General features: G+C 39.6%; 1 protein-coding gene across 3 annotated transcripts in view; it reads right to left on the reverse strand.

The window, feature by feature from the left end:
* Positions 1 to 7349: 7349 nt before the first annotated feature.
* Positions 7350 to 20495, reverse strand: part of FBXW7 (F-box and WD repeat domain containing 7) — a gene marked incomplete at its 5' end in the record, with an annotated part of 100743 nt that continues 87597 nt past the window's right edge. For all 3 annotated transcript variants that reach the window (XM_080343404.1, XM_080343405.1, XM_080343408.1), the window contains 5 exons: positions 7350 to 9556; positions 10537 to 10747; positions 14699 to 14924; positions 15989 to 16170; positions 19229 to 19342. In XM_080343404.1, the coding sequence (XP_080199530.1) occupies positions 9288 to 9556; positions 10537 to 10747; positions 14699 to 14924; positions 15989 to 16170; positions 19229 to 19342 (1002 nt within the window). In that variant the 3' untranslated portion in view covers positions 7350 to 9287. The remainder of the gene's footprint in view (positions 9557 to 10536; positions 10748 to 14698; positions 14925 to 15988; positions 16171 to 19228; positions 19343 to 20495) is intronic.

The following is a 20495-nucleotide window of genomic DNA, read 5'->3' on the forward strand; positions in this document are numbered from 1 at the left end:
TTTTGGACTTTGAACCTCTATCTAATTCTAACTTATTTTCCCTGATCCAATGATCCTTCAGCCTGGAAAGGATAAGAAGCAGCACTCATCTGTTGTCAGCTTTGTTCAAGCCGTGGGGAAGTACAGTAGTTGCTGTTCTGTTTGTGAAACAACAGAAGCAAGAGCAAAATGCTTAAATAGAAAGATGAAAAATAAAAGCAAAACTCGAGGCAAATCCTATTTATCTTTTTCACTAGGCAAATGTAGCCGTACGGTCTGTGAGTACACTATACATAGAGCTTGGGTGGGAGATAAAAGAAATGGAGATTTGGGTTTGAGTTTTGTTGGTTTGGGTTGTTGTCGTGTGGTGTTGGTTGGTTTGTTTTTACTGCTTTTGTTCTGCAAAGATGAGGATGTCTTATTTGTGGCTCTAGCTTTGGACACAGTTTGTGTCCTCCTTAATAGTTGCTTATCTTTTAAAATTAAGTTATATTGGTTTAATAGTATGCAGAAGCCAAGTCTCAGAGAAGTGCTGGGTAGCCCTGGCTTTTTTCAGTTGGATATATTGTCACTAGAACAGTTGAATTTCACCAGTGCCAGGGTAGTGTACCCAGTACACAGTCCCATCATACGCTGGCTCTGGAGCTTTTATTGCTTATGCTGTCACTGCATATTAAGAATTAGTGAGCAATGTGCACTAGATTGTTTTAGACATGGTCTATATATTATTCTTAACGTACCCTGACAGACCGTGCTATCCCAGCTGCGCTGTGTTGGTAGCACTGGAAGGAATATCAGCCGCTGTTGTTAGGTTTGGAATATAGGTTCATTTATAGCCTCCAATTCCTATTTATACAGAGCTTTATGAAACAGGCATCTGTTGGGAAGATTGTTTCTGTCCAGAGGTGAATCCGTCTAGAGACTTGTCACCAAAAGTAACTTCCAAATTCTGCACAGATTTAAAAAATGTATCACCCGTATTTTGTAATGAGAAATGTCTTCAAATGTGCCTTTACACACTGGATTTCCTAAGGAGCAAGAAAACATATTATTTTTAAATAAAATACTATCTTTTGGCAGAAAACAGAAGAGAGAACGCTTGATGAGTACTGAATTAGGCAATGCTTGTTCCTCAGTTGTTTGTGAAATCAGTGGTATAATAGACCAGTCTGTGCTTAGAGGGCCTGATCCTATTGCTCTTGGACCATTCGAGTCATTTGTGGACAGTAGATAGACAAACATGAGATCTCTCATTTTGAAGCAGACAAATAAGTGAATTTTTGTGAGTATTTGCTACTCATCTGTCTTATGTATCTCCTGTGTATCTCATGTCCATAGGGTGGAGTGAAAAAGACTCCAGTTTGCCAACTCAGATCTTTGGGCGAAGGCAAAGAGAGAAGCTGGCTATGGCAGCTGTAAGTGGAGGCGAAGTCCGTAAATGGGGAAAGATGAGGAAGATTTTAAAAAGTGAAAAATAGGGACATTAATGATAAACATGAAAAGAAAAACATAGGAAACAGGACAAAGGAGGAAGTGAAACATAAGGAAACTCAAGCGCGAATGTCAAAGAAAAGAGAAAATGAGGAAAGCAAATAGAAGAAAGCAGATGTAGCCGCCAAGTCTTTTTTAAAGTATGTAAAACGAGAAGCGTTTCAAGTTGTGAATGTATAGAAATGAATATGCAGTTTGAGCCTTTTAAAATATAGGCTGTAATCTTGAATTTTTCAGCTCGAATTGGAGACCTGTGGGCTTAGTGGAGCCGTATCCCATTTGGTTGTACTAACAGATGGCCACATTGGTGATACCTCGCACAGAGCATTCCTCCATCTGATTGCTCCTGTGCCCGGGCTTGTCCCTGTTCTGCCCCATGGCCAACAGTGATAAATGGTGAGGTCTCAAGCTGGTTCTGCTGGTGACTGCCTGGGAAATGGTGAATTGAGACAGATCAGGTATCTGGTTTTGTAATGTGAAAGTGTGTGTGAGACTGAGGGGTAGACACAAGGAACATCATGTTACTGTGGTGTTTGGGATGAAATGGGGTATTTTTGAAGCGTGGCAGTAGCCAGCAGAATGGTAAAGACGGCATCGGTGCCTGCCTAAAGCGTGTGCTAAATGGGCAATAGAAACATAAACAGAAAAAAGATCAAGAAACTTTGCCCCTGGGGGCAACAACATAACATGTTTCTGTAAAACTTGTTTGTTTGAGGAAATGTGTATGCTGTAATAGTTAATTGTAACATTCACTCTTGTCAACTGAGAATAGACAGGAGAAACACCAAGCAGACAAGTAGCAGCAAACTGTCTGAAGGCACGTTTTTGGAGCCTTGTCTAGTCTGCAGCTTGAGTTCTTCCTTTTTTCAAACTATAATGTGAAAATTTGAAATCGGCAATGAGGATACTTAAAAGCAAATGACAGTTTGAAAGAGAGGGAGATGTAGTACCCAGATCTTCTGTATACCAAGGTAAAGGAAACATGTTTTATATTGTTTGTGTATCTGCAAAGCTGTGGTATTATTAGAAATTCATTTCAAACCGAGCTCAAAATAAAACTCCCATTTCGGAACGGTTGTACTGCTCAGTTTGTCACATTGATATTTACAGCCAACTAATCTAAATCCCTCTATCCCATAGAAATTGTCAATCCTCTCGAAGGTGTGAGCATCCTCCCACACTGTCAGATTTGAATATTTAATCTAGAGACTGGAGTTGAAATGCAGCTCCTTTGGCAATGAAAACCGCCTTTGAAGTTTTTGGATCTTCTACATTCCATGTTTCCTGTTTTAAACTAAAAGAACAAAGCGCTCTGGAAGAGTGCACCGTGAGCACCCTGCGAAACCTGCACCTCCTACATCGGGCCGGCTGGCGTGAGGAGCCAGACAGGAGAAGGAGGAGGTCAGGGCCATTCCATTCATCTTCCCGTCAGACAACCTGCCCAAGGTAACAGAAGGTCATGCAAGTCAGAGCTAACATGGTTGGTCGTGTCCTCAATTACTAGACTAAAGGCTTCATAAAGAAAGTTTACTCCTGTGTTTTGTTGATGAGGGTGATGAAATACCCCACACTGGCTGTTGTAGGACTTAAAGTGATGATCTCTTGGATAGAAAAAGCCCCAAATTCATTGCACCTGCTTTTCTCTGAACTTCATAGGTCAATATTAATCCAGCTCAACATAGGCAACAGGATTTATGATCCTGCTTAAACTGTGAAGCTTTTTAGGATGTGCCTGTTTTGCAGGCCTTGGAAACACCCAGGCCAGATGAGGTTTGTGGCATTAAAGCTTTGTGTCTAAAAAAAATAAGGAATTGAAATCAACTTGAAACTTGCCAAATTGCACTAGGTCTACGATATTGTTTTGAGTCTAGACTCAGGATGGAAATCATTTTAGCAACACTGATAAATATTTCACTCTGGGCTGAGCGATGTCTTCTCATCTTCATGTACTACTTTGGAGCATTCTTTGTTGGACTGAGATCGTGCTGACCTCGTGCAGAAAGTGGCAGAAAGCACTGTGTAGATTCCAGCAGCACAGGAGGGCAGAGGGCAAATAGCTCAACTTACCTTTCACCAAAACTGTTGCTGCCATGTAGGGTTGGTTGGACCAAACCAGCTTGTGAGTGGGGATCAGGTAGGTGAAGTTGGATCTAAGCAAGGCAGAGGTGAGGCCAGAGGAGGAGAGCTGGAGCATGCCTTTGGCCACCTTTCCATTGTCCTCTACAGTGCGCAGATAAGAAACACCACTGGATTCTTCTGTGCTGCCTAGTTCTTGAGTGGCAACCTCTGTGATTAATGATTTCTGCCATCTCTAGTTGGTGGGGACATGCTGTCCTAGCTCACTTATTTTATAGGACTCTCATGTCCCACCCAGGCTGGAGCAATGCGGTGGGCATAAAGCCGTCAGTTCTTGGGCAGCTGCAGCATTTTCCCTCAGCAGCGCGTGCTCATGGTGGCACAACGCGCCATCGCTTGTCTCTGAAGTACCGCTGCGGCTGCGGGGCCAGCTGGCAGCCTGGGCAGGGAGCAGAGGCCCGTACTGCCTGCCAGCTTTTTGGTGACACCTATTTTGTCAGACTGTCTATCTCAGAAGGGATCTGGAACAGCTCTTTTGCTAAAACATCTGTTGTATTTATAAACCTGCGCTGATGCTTGAAGAGGTGTTTGAAAAATTGTATATGCCGTTTTTAGATGAAGTTTGAAAAACCTGGTGTATATCATATAGATCATATACTTCATGTATGATCACAAACCTCATATATCATCATAAAACACTAAACATCATCACACGGCACATGTACCTTTGCGTATCAGGGATCAAGGCTATAGATAAAGTGGCAGGAGATGGAAAGAAAATAATCCCACTTTTGTTAAAGATTCAGTGGTTCAATATTACCCTTAAAGTAATTAACAGTTGTTTGGTCAGTGACTGGCAGGTTTTTATTTTTTATTATGATAATCTAGTTGTTTTGCTTATCTAATTATAGAATTTAATGATTTCTTTTTCTGAATGATACAGGTGATGACTTGCTGATAGAAGTGACAGATTTATATTTATTTTAAAGTTGATTCCATAAGCTAATAAAAAAACCCCCTTCCATAAGCATACTGAAAGAGAGCTGAAGGCATCCGAACTTTTTTTCCTCTGGCAAAAGCTCCATAATGGTAACAGGCAAGATTCTGCTTTTCTGCTGCTGATGTTTGGTTGGGAACTGGTTCCCGATTACGAATCAGGAGCCAGGGCTGCTGTGGGAGAGGGTTTGGTGAAGGTTATGCCCGCACTAGCAATTAGTGCTGTGGGAGCAGAGCTGTAGCACCAATTTGCTGGTCCTGAGGACCTCATGTCCACATGAATGTATCTTTGAGATGTTGGAGCAGCTCTGGTTTGGTCCCACATGCTCCAGTGGTTGCTGGAGTGCCTGGGGTGTGCTCCTGGAGAGCTGCTCCGGATTTACTCACACCCTGAAGGAACCCTCTTTGTGGGCTTCAAGGCAGTGCTGGCCTCTCTTGGGAGAGCTGCTGATCTGAGCTACAAATTGGTGCAGACACAGCTGTTAAATGTCTGCTCTTCTCTCTTGAGTAAGTAAGTTGAGGCTGTAGAAACAGGCTCTTGGAGGAAATGGCAATACTAGTTCTGACTTATTGCTAGCTAAAATCAAGGTCTGCTAAGAGTAATACCTTAAAAAAAAAATCTTTTAATGTTGTTGACTTTGCTTCAGATACAGGAGAAAATGAGGAAGCTCTTTCTGGAGCTAAAACAAAAAGAAAAAATGGAACTCAGCATTAAAACAAGAGGGTACGATGCCAGAAACCCAAGTAAAATTAATTACCTCTCTAGGATAGCTGCAGATATTTTGACATAGCCTATGATGATTAGGGCACTAGATTCAATAAGTGCCTGTGAATTGACAGCATAAAGCAGTTACAGTCTTGTACTAGTATTCTTAAATATCTTTATTAAAAAAAAAAAATCTACTCCACCCACCCTAAAATCAAAATTTAATTACACAAAATGAAGACATTTCCCGAACAGTCTCAATTGGAGCATGTGCTGCCAGACTGGAGACTTCGTACCAAGAGAACTATGTAATGTTGAGTGTGTCAACATAAAGGGAGTAATCAAGGGACTGTAAAGAAAAACTAGTTCAACATTTTCTTCCAAGTGATGTGTTTACTACAGGCCCACATTTGAAAAGCTGTCACTTTAATAAATTAACACATTTCTGCTTATTGTGCTATGTTGTTCAAGTGTCTCATAAGCAACATCAACTCCTACAGACCTGAAGAGACTTTTCACAAATCAAAGTCTTTAGAGCACTAACACAAGTAACTTTGGGAAGTTGTTTTATTGAAGGGGAAGAAGCCTTTCAAAAAAAGTCATTTTTAAGTGCTGTGTTGTTTTTTGTATTTATTGTGACAGTGTATCATATCTTGAGTTTGCAGCCAATATAGTTTTCTTCTTAACCTGAATCTGGGATGAAGGAAGCTGTAAATGTGGTTTGCTTAACTTGTTCAAGTTATTCTGCATTGATTTGAACATAAGATGATAGTGCAATTCCAACACTATCATCAACTGGAAAACTTCTGAATTCAGGTTAAGCACATTTTGCTCCTGGTCATATTGGCTGCTTAAAGTGTTCTTAAACACGGCTTGAACTGATCTGGATTTCTTAGTCTTGCTCTTCTGTCATTTCACTCTTCTGCCCCTATTTGTATTCCTGCCCTCCAGCACAATGTTACTCAGAAATCCCTCATTCTCCTGTGCTGTCAGGCCAGCGCCTCTGCTCTTTGAAAATATGTTGTTGCAATTTCTACACATCATGGAAGAAAAATTACATAATCTTAAAAGCTATTGCTGTGTTCCCTGCATTAAATATTCATATTTTTACCCTTCTATTTGCATCCCCTCTCACGAGTAGTTCAGCGCAGACTGACGTACCTTCTGTCATGGGGGGCTGAGTCCTGGCCAGCGTCCTCGCCAGCGTCCTCAGCAGAATAACATGAAGTCCTGCCAATCCTTCACTCTCATTTTGGGAGAAGATTAGCTTTTTAATTGTTTTTACATAAATACTGAGAGCATCATAGCTTTTTAACGTGCTTGCTGCAATTTTTTTTTTCCTTAAACACCAACTCAATGAACAGATTTTTTACGATTTGTAGCTGCTCAGTCATTTTGTATGGCTTTTTAATCTCCAGAGGCCAGATGGAAGCGTGATCCTTCAGCATGGCTTGTTTTGCATAATGTAGGAATTGGAACTACATTTGAATAGCATAGTCAAAGATACGGTATAACTATGTAAATATTTTTCTTCTCCATCCATGTATTTTCTCTTTTAGTGTTTTGGGTTTTTTTTGTAATGAGTTTTCTACAGGGAAAACTGTCACAAGTAAATGCTGTGCCCTGACAGAAGATTCTTGCACAGAAGAGAACAATGATTCTGGTCAAGGAGATCTGAGAGAAAACCTGCCACCCAAGTGGTGAGTTTGAGACAGCTGGTGATTTACCTTGGTTTCAGGGCACTGATAAAACTGCTGTTGGACTGATCTGGAATGATGTGAGGTTTTATTCTTTCTTCGTTAGGCTTTATTTCAAGCTCAGCTACAAACCTAACTTTGATTTTGGTTGTATTTATGGATTTATTCTCTCCTGTCAGACTGCAATCAATTGATTGAAATCCATAAATAATAAACATCAGATTTCAATTTAAGATGCAGTTACAAGACGCTATCGGAAGATTTTATGTACTTGAGCAACTTTTTACAGCCAACCCCTCCGGAGTCAAATCCTGCCATATTCTAGTGCCAGGAAGCTAATGGGCTTTCCTGCATGTTTCTCGAAGCCCACGTGACAAATCCTATACGGGAACTGAAGGGAAGACACTTGCGCACCTGTTTGTGGAAGCGTTACATAAAACATCCTGCGACATATTTTATCATCTACCAGTAAGATGAGCAACTTGAACTAATTTAGCCTTTGTAGGATATATGATATTAAGTTAGTTAACTAGAAATGGGGAAAAAAAAAAAGACAAACTAACATGAAAAAACACATTTTATTGCACTTAAGTTATAAGAAAATAAAATTTCTAAGTGAATCAAACCATAGACACAATCCCTTTAAAGGTTGTTTTCCTCCAACATGTCAGGTTGTTACATAACTAAAATTAACCAACTGGAATCTGATTGTTTTAAATCAGACTATAAATAAAACAAAAAAAAAAAAAGGAGGAAAAAAGATCGCCTAGGATACAGTGTTAAACCACTTTCACAGTTCAGCTTGAGTTGTGGCTCTTGGAGAATGAGGCAAACCATTGGACTCTTTCCTTTCTCATTTTGTTTCATGTGACATGTTTACAAAAACCGAAGTTTTTGCTCTGTCAGTTCCTCCCAGCAATAACTGTAACAGCTGTTGTTTTTTTTCCTCAAATACTGTAAAACACTAAGACTGACCAGCAACTTTATTTTCATTTTTGTATTTTATAATATTTTTTAAAAATTTTGTCAGGTTTTTTTTTAATGTATGTTCATTCCATTCACCACAGCCCTCACAAAGAAAAATTTCCCCACAGAACAGGCTGCAATAGCTTTGTTCTAAGGAATGTGTTTTAATTTTTGCCCAGAAAAAAAGAAAATAAGCTTTGCACACACACTCAATTCTTTATTTGCAGGCAAACTTCACTCTTAATTGTCTGAAACTCTTCCACTCTCAGCCTCTTAGAGGCACAGTTGGCTCAAGTTTCAGTGGCAAAAAGTCTTTTTCTGTAACCAAACTAGAGCAAATTTGGAATTCAGTCTGGGACTAAAACGTCACAGCAGAAAAAAAATTAAAAAAAAATAATTTGCTTTTCTTTCTTTCATTTAGCAGCATAAATAAGTTTGGCCACTGGGAATACAGTACAGGGGTGGGACAACAATCCCGTAATTGAAGACCTACTTCTAGCACCAGCATTGCGAATTAAATCCATCAGAGGACTCTCAAAACCCAGGACAACTTGCCACCTCAGAGCAACTTATGCGTTGAAGAGTGTAGATGGAAGCAACAGTAAGTAGATTAAACAGAGGCTAATACTGTGATTGACATTGGCAATGGTTGGCAAAAAAAAAAAGAGGAATAAAAGAAAAAAAAAAGAAAAAGCTCTGATAAAACTGTACAAAACAATTCACAGTAATATTTTAGCTTTTCCACACCAGGAATGGACTCTTTGTTTTTGTGTTTTCATTACAGATGCTCTCTAGTTTTTGAAAGTCAACCAGTGACTGCTGGTAGAGGTTGGAAGGGCCGGCTGGGGGGCGTCCGCTCCAGCCCCTGCCCCAGTGGGGCCGGGGGAGAGCGCGTTGCTTGGAGGGGCTGCCGGGACCCGCTGGCCCGGGGCTGCGCCAGCAGGCTTGCCCGGGCAGCTTCTTTCAAGAGCTTTGTGGTAAAATAACCTGTTAACAAGAACGGTAACATTTTTTTTTTTTTTTTTGCCTCCAAATTGCTCCAAGAGCAGTTGGAGGAAAGTAAAGAAATAATTGCACCTGGTTTCATTTCCGAAGTCGTATTTTTGCAAAGCTGCCCCGGTCAAAAGTGTAGCCTTTTTATGTGACGAGACAGCAAATGCCTCTCTTGTCAGTTATAGTTTGTCATCTTTGTCTTCTCCTTCGTAGTCTGTAGGTCTTTAGGATCTGTTGCCCCAAGCCAACATCCTGCACCACCAAGGACAAGGGATTTTTTTCCTTTTTCTTTTTTTTCCTTTTTTTTTCTTTTTTTTTTTTTTTCAGGGGGAGGGAAAGGAGAACATCGTCTACACGTTTGGACAAATTCATCTTTCTGCCCTTCACTTCATATCCACGTCAAAGTCCAACACCAGCAGCTTTGTTTCCTCAGTCCCGTTGCGGCTTCCAACTGCACACACCAGCTTTGTGTTAGAAGCTCTGATCCGCCACACGACGCCTCCACTTCCCCCGCTCTCCAATGTGACTAAATTTCGGATAAATTCACCCGTTTTCAAGTCCCAAAGTTTTACAGTCCCATCATCTGAGCTGGTAATTACAAAGTTCTTGTTGAACTGTAAACAGGTCACAGCACTCTGATGCTTGTTGGGACCTGTAACAGTAAACCAAAAGCATTTTTATTTGTCATTGGAAAGCAATGTCAGCACTGCATATAAAATAAATACCTAGCTATCTGCATACAGCTTTTTTTACCTAGATGCATTAACTCAGGTTTTGTGCATTAAGAGGCACAGAAGCCTTGCTGTGCTTTCAAAAAGTAAATGCAGGTATAGAAAAATCCCCCCGTATTTCCTTCTGTGGTACAGTGATCTTGTTTGGTTGCATATAACCAGTGGGGCAAGTGTGCACATGGACAGGACATTCATGAAAATAAACGTAACCATCCAGAATGAGATGAACACTGTGTTTGTCTCCAAGTCCTTCTGAAGCGTTACTGAGCAATTATCAGTAAATATTGACAGTTCTATATTGATATATAAATATATACTGTTAAAACAGCAGTTTGCTTTACAGTGAAATTTAATTTTCTGCTCCAGCCAGAGATGCTGCATATGATGTACAGGAACAACTTAAGATGTTTTTTTGTGAGGGGAAACAAAACAACATGTTTGTGTGTACAATGCCTGAGTGACAACTGCCACAATGGAAATCTTTCTTTTACTGAAAGAAAACATCTTCCACTCATTTCTCTTGATTTATTGCAACAGACAGTGTACTTTGCCTCCTGATGCAATTAATCAGTAGGCTTGGAAACATCCAAGTGACACCTAAATAAATACGTTGAATGACTGTTTTGAGATGTCATTTCCTACATATTTCTGTGGCCTATTAGGCTAATGTACCCGTAGCAAATTGCTATCAGTCCAGACCATCTGCCTTTCGTAACAGGCAAGTGATTTGAATAGACTAGATTAAATAGATTTTGTTCTTCTAATTCAGAGAAAGATCATACAGCTGTCATCAGAAAAATATTTAAGTTGTAAGTGGTCTGTGCTTGGGGATTTTTTTGTGCGAATCTGCAGTGTAATTACCACAGGCAGTGTGATTTACATGAAGGTAGTTTAAGCTCACCTTGCAATGTCTGTAAACATTGTCCTGTTTTAATGTCCCAGATTTTGACTGTAGAATCGGCATTCCCAGACACGAGTATATTGTCCTTGAGTTCCATTCCACTGGTGAGAGACTGGTGGCCTGTCAGCGTGTGAATGCAGTTGCCCGTCTCCACATCCCAAACCCGGATGGAAGTGTCGAGAGATCCACTCACCACATGGACACCATCAAACTACAAGAAAGGTAAATCTATTACAAACAATTACACTAGGATCTTACAAAGGCCATTAAGCATTTAATTCACTAACTGCAACATTAGATACTATATATATATATTCAGAAACTGAATGACCAAGCAAGAATTCAGTCCAAGTAGAGATGGCCACATTTGGTATCCGAGCAGGCGATTCATGGCGAGTGCTAGTCCTGTTGAAGAGATGGTCTGTGAGGCACACGGTTTTGAGGAGAAAGACTTTGAACCACTGATCTTTTAAATATAATTCAGCTCTCTTGAACACAATAGAATCCTGTCTGTACTGCAGCATGTGATGGTAAGAGAATGTTGCTTTCCTAAAAAAGATGTTAACAAGCCAAAGCTTTTCACAAGTCAGAGGGACTTGAAGCTGGAGAAGGGCAACAACATTAATCTAGAATCGTCTACACAAAAGCCAAAACACAGGAAAATGGAAGGAATGGAATTGAAAAACACTGGATTTAGCCATTTTATAGTCATAATTGTATGCAGTAAGGAACTTTAACTTCGTAGTCATTGCTGGGAAGAGTACACAGGCTACCACAGATATCCAAAGTTTCTTGGATTTTTCTGGACATATGTATAAAAATATGTAGACCACGGAGAGGAATCAGCTAAGAGATGAGACACTTCTGACTAGGAGGACTGAACAGGTTGAGAATTTCAAGATGGAAAGTAACTTGAGTGATAGTGACAATGATATAAGTGTTCAGGATTCTCAAAAAAGGAAGGGAAAAGAGTAGTAGAATAAAACCAGTGGGCTTCAAGGAGGAATACTTCAATAAATGGAGACTTCCTTCCCATGAGGTTTTTATATATCTATTCTCTAAGGGGAAGAAGAGTTCAGGGGAGTTGGCACTTTCTTAAAGACACAAACTGTCCTCATGTAAAGGAAAGATGGGAAGTGTAGTAAATTACCAAGACCCACTTGGCTAAAACACAAGGAATTGTAAAAAAAGTAGAAACTAGATCAATAGATGTGTTTAAAAGAGCATGCTGGGCCAAAATCAGAAAGGCAGGGCACGAAACAAGATAAAACTAGCAAGAGCCATTAAGGATGATCAAACACTATTTGGTAAGAAAAAAACCAACACAAAAAAACCCCACACACGCAAAAAAAAAAAAAAAAACCAACACAAAACAAATCAACAAGGGGAAGGCCAAACTTAAAAAGCTTATTTATGCTTAGTGTGAAGGAAACACCAAGTGAGACCAGCTATTATATTTAATTTTTTTGCTTCAGTCCGCAGCTCTCGGAGCACAGACTCACAGCACAAACACCACTGTCAACTGACTACAAACTTCTGCTGGAATGGGGGGAAAAAAACACACGAGGCAAGTTGTTTTAATAAAAACTCAGAGACATCTGCTGTGATCTTTGAGAACTCATGGAAGACAGACAAGCTTCAGATGGCAAATACAATTATTTTCTTATTGAAGGAGATGATGATGGGAGATGGGGAATTATGGATTGGTTAGACTAACTTCAGTTTCTAGAAGGAACTAACAAATAATCAATCTGTTTGTAAGCCCTCAGTAATGCAGTAAGTAGCAGCAAACAGATTTGTGGGAAAATGATCTTAACCAATATGAGCTTTTTCTGTGACTGAGTAAAAAGCCATGTGAAACACCAGATGCCTTGTTTGTATTTTCACAAAGAGGGAGGCAAATTTGACTCAGGGATACCATCCTGTTCAGAACTTTATTCACAGCTTTATTAGACACAGTCGAAAGAGCTTGGGGGGTGGGTGTGGTATTTAGTACTTTCATTAGGATTTAGGTGACATTTGAAAGGGTAGAACTGATCCAAAGCACAGAGTGTAAAATTCAAGTGAAAACTGTGAAGACCTGAGCTTGGCAGGGAATGATGAATGAAGGTGCAGCTGCAGCCAGGGAGAAGGATGGCTGGGCAGGAGTCTTTGTTATAGCTAGGGCAGTGCCACACTGCTTGTCCATGGGGACTGACTGGTATCTAATAATGGTGAAGAAAGAACCAATTAAGGGAACTCAACTATCTGAGACTGGTTCTTTTTATAAAAGCTGCAGAAAACATCTTGGACATCTTGAATCTCTACAGTCAAACCTGGTTGAGCACGGCACCTTCGTTCAAAAGAATGTACAGAGCAACTGGCACATACAGGCTGTTTATCTGCTGTCTACATTGCATTTCTGGGGAAAATAATACAGTAAAAAAGACACTGTAGTATCTGAAATAGGAGTATGCTATATAAGGCATGTAAAATAACTTTTCACTTCTCCTAAGCATTGATAAGACTTTGACTAGAATTCTGCATCCTGTTTTGGGCACCCTGCTTTCAAAAGAGATGTGAACAAATTGAGTTCAGATAAAGGACAAGGAGTGCTAAGTAGCCTACTAGACTGGCTGGCTGGAAATACTACACAATGTTTTTTTTTTTCCTAAACAGAACCAAACCAGACTGACATAAAAAAATGTTGAATTCCTCCCCCTCTCCTGCAAATTAGTTGTATTCCATATGGTTTATAAACTTCAAGACTTCCTAAAACTGTAAGCACCTGTAGCCTCCTGCCCCTCAGAACTTTGTTTTAGAATACCAAGTTTCATTTACAAAGTGTGAATAGTATCAGTGTGTGCAACATAAACCCAGTTATTTGATGCATTATTACTACAGTAGCCAAGTGAGACATGAATACTCAATAAGCAAAGACAAGAGCCACTGGTGAAGATAAAGCAGAATAACATACACTGTTCCCAAACTGCGCTCGATGAAATCCAGCCTTTGGCATATTTTTAAGAGATAGGCAGGTAGTACAGCATTTTTAACTTGCTGCTTGTCCAGTGAATCCTCCTCAGCATATGAATTTAAGAGAAAGGCTTGAGATTTTTGGTAAATTTAACCACATATTTTGGGAAAGGAAACCAATTAGGTATTTTGTTCATATGTAACCTATTATGGCAAGTGCTACCTTATGATGAAAGAATTTATGAAGAATGTCTCTAGCACTAAGCTTCCCTTTCTGAGCCGCAAACCAGAGTAGTTACAAGCCGAACGCAATTTCCCGAATTTGAACGGTCTTTGTAAACTTCTTTTTCAAGTCCTGCCAGATTGTGGTGAGAACAGGCACAAGCATGAAATTAATTTATTTCGCCTTTCAACGCCTGGAAGTGATGCTTTGACTCTATGAATGAACATGATGATCTTTTGGGTTAGTAAAAGGTAAGAAAAGTCTACTTGAGTCTGTGTGTATCTTTACCAGCACAGTTCTGCTGGTCAGTTGGGTGCCTGGTGGGGAATCCAGCCTTGCCACAGAGCAGGACCACAATAATCTGCATCTACAGGAACATGTCTCTGTGGACAAAGCCTCGCAGTTGTAGATCTGGCTTCTGCTCAGGGAAGAGGAAGTAGAAGGCTGGAGATTGACACTGGAGTTTTAGGTTCAGCCTTCCTGGGAATTACAGTTTAGAACTGGAAGATAGAACTACAAACTAATGATAAATAGTTCTGCATAATTCAGAACATTAATCCAGTGGGTTTTTTAGTGCATTTTCAATTACTATATAATCTGATTTATTTCAAATAATACCACTGGAACTTCTTTGGGAAACCAAAACCATAGCTCCAAAATACAAGCAAGGTTTCAAAGAAACACCAACCAAACAACTCAATAACCCAGAAAACTACTTACCTTGCTGGTATAGAGATTTGGGCTTTATTGTATTGGGTGCTTTAAAAAAAAAAAATCTAAAAAAATCTTAGTCTCTAAATTAAGACAACATGTAACTAGTGTAACAAAATGGAACAAGGGAACAGGGGAATACCACAAATGCTTCTATATTCTTGTAGCCTGTATAATTTCAGAGTCAGTACCCACAATTTAATAAACAATGTGAAATAGACCATCCTACAGTGTTACTTAAGGAAACTAAAGCAGGAGATAAAAATCACATACCTGTAATGAGTAGACTCTGTTAGTATGCCCTTGCAGCGTGTGCAGACAGGTCTCTGTCTCCGGATCCCACACTTTGACCATAAAATCATATGCACCACTTACAACCCTTCTGCCGTCATACTGAACGCACCGAACTGCAGCTACGTGGCCCATCAGAACGTGTAAACACTGGCCCGTCTCTATGTCCCAAACTCTCAGTGTAGCATCTCGTGACCCACTGACCACTCTGGAGGAACAAGAAAACCCCTCCTGTACTTAGCATTGGACATAAAAGTATTAAAACAATTAGACTCAGGTATAAATCAGTTAAGAGTTTTAATTTGGGACACTAGATAGTAATTGTCCGCTAGCCAGCAAAGATCTGGTTTGGCATGATATTTCAATCAGGGTTGCAAATGACTTGCGCATTTTTCTTCCTTGTGTTACCCACCTCCTTACGATCCATCTATTTGCTATAGTTAGCAATCAGTGTTTAGAAAGGCTCTTCACTCCTGAACAGCAAAATGATGCCGTAAGAAATGAAAGGGACTGTTGAATCTAACTATGAAAGCTTATGCTGAATATGCTGAGCTTAAGCCAATGCTATGAGCATTCTGTTTTAATGACTGAGTTAACTTATTGTAACAATTAAACAAGATCTTTAGAAGTTTCACTTTTAATAAAGTAACTGTTGTTTTGCTTGATTTTTTCAGTTTATACTTTTAAAAGCTTTAGGCAAGAACAGAAATGAGAACGAATTAATATTAATGGAGTTGATGAAAATAACATCTCATAATTCCTCAAAAAAGAAGAAATGCAAGGAAGAGGCACTGTCCAGCTCCATACCACAGCAAAGCCAAAGTGCTTTGCCAGTGTTCACTGAATCAAGGCATGGTTTACTATTGCAGAAATGATTATATAATCAGTTAAAATTTTAATAAAATACCGCAGTGGCGACAGAAAGTAATTCTGTAAAATGAGTAAAAGTTCATAGCATTGACAAAAAGGAGAAATTATTCAGAGTGTGGGATCACAGCATAACGAAGAATTAGTTTTGAAATAACACAGAATGTGCCTTTATAAAGGACATGACTCAATTCTCTGTTCTTTAATTAGCACTCTTATGCCTTTTCTGCTATTAATCATCTCCTCCCTTGTGTTGATTGATGCAGTTTAGAGTGAATGCTTCGCCTGGTTTGTATTTCACTCAATGCTGGATGCGGTACCCAAGCTGAACAGGCATTTTCTGCAAGCACAGGTGTGTGTTGCCAGACAAACGGCGGCTGTATCTGTGGACAAAGCCTCCCTCACCTCTTCTCGTGGAGATGCATGCAGCGCACAGTAGAGGTGTGTCCGTACAGGGTGTGGATACACTCGCCAGTCTCAGCGTTCCAGACTTTCAACGTTCGGTCTGTAGATCCACTGATGATGATGTTGTCCCTCATCTGTGATGACCAGACTCCGCCTGTGTGCCCAACCAGTGTTCTCAAACACTGGAAAGAAACGTTTTCCTTCGTTACCCTTTTGACAGAGTCAAATGGAACTTAAGAAAAAGTAACCTAGGAGGTAAGAGTAATCTCTCATAGCAAGAGCCAGAAGACACCTGGAGACAGCTTTGTGACTGCACTAAAAAATCCCACCTTTTAGAAAATACTCATCAAATTTCTCTGTCCACTGTTGGTACTTCAACAATGAGGAATTCTCCCTGTAATCTTTCCCTTGATAAACTAAAATGTCTTTCCAAATTTCTCAATACAGGGCACGTTTTGCAGCCTTGAGTCATTTTCCTGCCATTTTTCTGAGTCACTGCAGGTTTTCTAAGAGCTTTTTGAAGCATCCATGTTAGAACTGGAGAGCACATTCACTTAGTAGTTTTACCACTAAGCTATAAACCATATACTCCTATTTTTCTGTTTGTTTATCCAAGAAACTTTGCATTCTGTAAGCTGTAGCTACAGCATCAATATTGCAAAATCACATTTCAAGCCTTTTTTAGACTTTCCTGTTGGCCGGGAGAGAACCCTACACTACAAAAGCGCTGCCTACCTTCTTTGATCCCAAACGTCTCACCACGCACAGACAGTGTTTGCTCACACCCACTTCTCTAAAGCCTCCGTCACTCTGGAACAATGACTTGTCTCTGTCTCTCAGCCCGTGTTCCTTATGAATAACGACTATATGTGCTTTCTCACCAGGCAGCAATAAGTGCTAATTAGCACAGACAAGCAGAGATCCTTGCAAGACCCCTCCAGAAAGATGCTCCATGAAGATTCTGCATTTACATTAACAACATGATCTCTATAATTACCCACTTTCTAACCCATTTAAATATGTGCCATGTTGATTTTTGCATTGCTCTATTTTCTTCTGTCATGTCATGGGGATACAGTCTTGCAGTGCATATAGCCATCTATTTCTGCACTATTATTTTTATCAGTCAAACCTGTAACTGCATGAGAAAAGAGGTCAAGACCGTTTGATGATCTCTTTTCCTGTAACTTAATGCTAAGTGGCATTAATTGCCGTGGCCTTCCTTTAACTGTTAGTTGACTCCTCTTGACGTAGTCCAGTATTTTTTATCTGAGATAACGTATCCTAAATAGTGTCTAATAGTTCACTGCATATAAATATTGATGCATTTTAGCCGTCTGGCCATCCTGTGGATCTTGTGCTCGTATCTTCTGAAAAAACACCAAATTTATCCCCACAGGTTACTTTAGAAAAAAGTCATCAAATACAGATTATCTGGCCCAACTGTAGTAACAAAGACATAACTTTGGTAGTTGTTTAACATCCTGCGAGTTTCTGCTGAAATGTTGTATTATCACTGTGTGGTGTATTTCCATCACATGAATCTTCTACCAAAATAACTTTTTTTTTTTTCCTGCATCAGTGACAGTATACTAATTTCTGTTGTTAATATCCTGCTCTTTCTAACCTCCTTGGAAATGCCTTGCTTTTTTTGCGGTACATAGACTTCTCGTCCTTTAACATTTTTTAGCAGTCCTCTGCAGTTCCTGGCTCCTGGCTTAATTCACTGCTAGAAAATCCATCTTTTTCAATTCATAGCTGTTACTGACTTTCACAGTTCCTGTTTTGCTTTTTTTTAAATTTCAACTGATTTGCTCATATTTTAAGAAATCATCCTTCTAAAGAAGTAAGGACACAGAATCCTTATTTTGGGCGTTACATCTGTCAAGGGAATGATTTAGTCATGTTCATTTGCACAAACCAACCTTTAGAGTTGTTTTATTTTATTAATTCTTCAGTGTCAGTAAGCACGAGGGCTGATACAGCACCCTTCCATCTTTCATATACTATTTCTGGCTCTCTGGTTTGGGGTAAATAGGCACACTAGGCTTTGTAATTACTTTCAAAAAATCACTAAGCAGGAACTGTAAAGGCATGCTCCTATGATCAATTGTATATATTTAAAGGAATATTTTGCTTTTGAGACGGAAGTATGAACAAAGAAAGTATTTTTGAGTTTAGGGTGCTCTTTTCAATTTAAAAAACCTGTAAATTTCAATCTGGGTTCCTTCATTAGACCATTTGTTGTAGGGAAGCCAAGAGAGGCAGGGTGAGGCTGCCTATTGCTTTTAATTTTGTTATTCCCCACAGTTGTACTTCCAAGCCCATCAACGATCTTCTAGGTATGCAAACACGAATGCTTAATACATTCAGCTTTAACGTTATAGCGTGGATACCTTTAACATCTTAAACATGTTATCCTCAATAGCTGTCCTGTTGCTCACATAACTGTTTCACTAAAACAAAGCCAAGTACGCACAAAAAATACCAGTCTAGAAGGAAAAAGTACTGGTTCCCTATAAGGCCTCTTCTGTATCCTTGGAGCATGGGCAGTCAGTCACTTTAAAACAAAAAAACCTGGGTGCTGAGTAGCTGTGATGTTCTAACATGAGTGAAATGTTCAGTACTGTCTTTTTGATTGCACGTATTGTTTTGCTTCTCTAAGCCAGAATTAAATTATTGAACCTTATTAAATTCCTGCCTGAGCTGGATCTAATTTAGTAGGAAATATTTAAACCTAAAGCAAGTTGTTTTTTTTTTTTTTTCTTGGTGGCTCAGCAATATAGTAGCTTAGAAAGAAAAACAAACGCTATTTGAAATCAGAGCCAGTAGGATGAACACCCCATTTCAATAACTTGAAAACACCAGAAAAAAATGCTATAAGACAAGTGAGAAAGTAAGATCCAGAGGGGCAAAAGAGGCTAAATTAAACTTTAAGGAAGATAAAGTAACATATCAGTCCAAATTCTTTAGAATCCATGTCACAAACGACTCCACAAGAATAGCAGAATTGCCAAGAGAACACAGATGTATGCGAATGGCAACATGAAGAGCATTGCAATTTCGCATCACGGTGACTTTTCTGAACCAGACTAGTTTCTGTGTAGGCAAAGATGACCCACATGTTTACCGGGCATTTGCCAATTCCTGCACCAGACAGCTGCAAAGCGCTCCGTTTGAAGTACCAGTGCTCTACCTGTAGCTCATTTCCTAAGGAATTCAGCAAAATACCCGCCTTACCTTGCCTGTCACCGCTGACCACACTTTCAGCGTGTTGTCATCAGAGCCACTCACTATTCGGTTCCCGCAGAACTGAAGGCAAGTGATCACGTGGTCATCATGGCCCTTGAGCACCTGGCGATAAAGAACATGAAAACATACAGTCACAATTCAACACAGGAGATCAGAGAGAAGCGGAAGAAACAAAGTGCTCTTCTGATTCATAAACTATAAAATGCTGGACTTTCTTCAATAGTAAGGCGGCCCCCTTAATCCTGTGTGTCGAGTCTAATTTACCGCCAGCTGGGACCAAAGGAGGTATTTTCCTTCCTCCGCGGAGCGATCCCGCATTGCTCAGCCAGCACGCTGCAGTCAGCTTGAGTGCACATCACCAATAACAGTGGCTCAATTAGGAACTGGACATTGCTCAGTTCCTCTGCAGTTATTCCATCTCATTATTTTTGAGTTCAGTTACTTTTACCTTTTAAGAGCTGTTACCATCTTGAACAAAAAGGATGGGGTTGTATTATTTCCTGCATATTTGTATTTTGGTGGTCAAGGCTGACTGTATCTTTTTCCCTCCTCGCCAACCAAGCATTGTAATCTATTAAATGCCAAGCAGCACCAAAGTAAAAAAAACTAGAAAACTGTCAACTCAATTAAATACAAACAAAAGCGATTAATTTAATGTGCTGGCAATGCAGACTGGAATGTTGCTTTATAGAGGTGGGATTTTCAATGCTCAATTTGGGAAAAATACTGCAATTGAGTATACTTTACTGCAATACGGCAAAAAAAATCCTTATCAGAATACATACAATGAGGAATTTTTTATTTAAGATATCTGAACACTTTTCAAGATGTTCATTGAAATGAAAGGGGCATTTGGACAAAGCCTGAGGCTGTAATTTTAATAATAATTCCAACATGACTTGATGTGGCGTATCAAGGCAAGAAATACAGAGCTGTTGCCAGAGACATACATAAGTCACGGCCAAATAAACAGCAGGATACAGCCATAGGTTTTCCATGGGAATTTTTTCGTCCTTATTTTTATTATTTTGTTGTACAGTAATGAAGAAAACAAGCAAATTGCCTTAAAACCTTAAAAGGCTATGAATATGGGTTTTCTTCACATTTCCAACTGCTTGTTCAATACCAGGTTTCATTAGACAGTTGCTATTTTATTTTACAATGTCATTGAAGAATGTGAGTATTATAATTCCAGCCCAAAATCTTAACACAGAATGAAGGTATTGTCTTGTGCTGCTCAATTTAGAAGAACATG

This window comes from Nesoenas mayeri (assembly GCF_963082525.1).
Source record: "Nesoenas mayeri genome assembly, chromosome: 4".
NCBI classification, from domain to species: Eukaryota; Metazoa; Chordata; class Aves; order Columbiformes; family Columbidae; genus Nesoenas; species Nesoenas mayeri.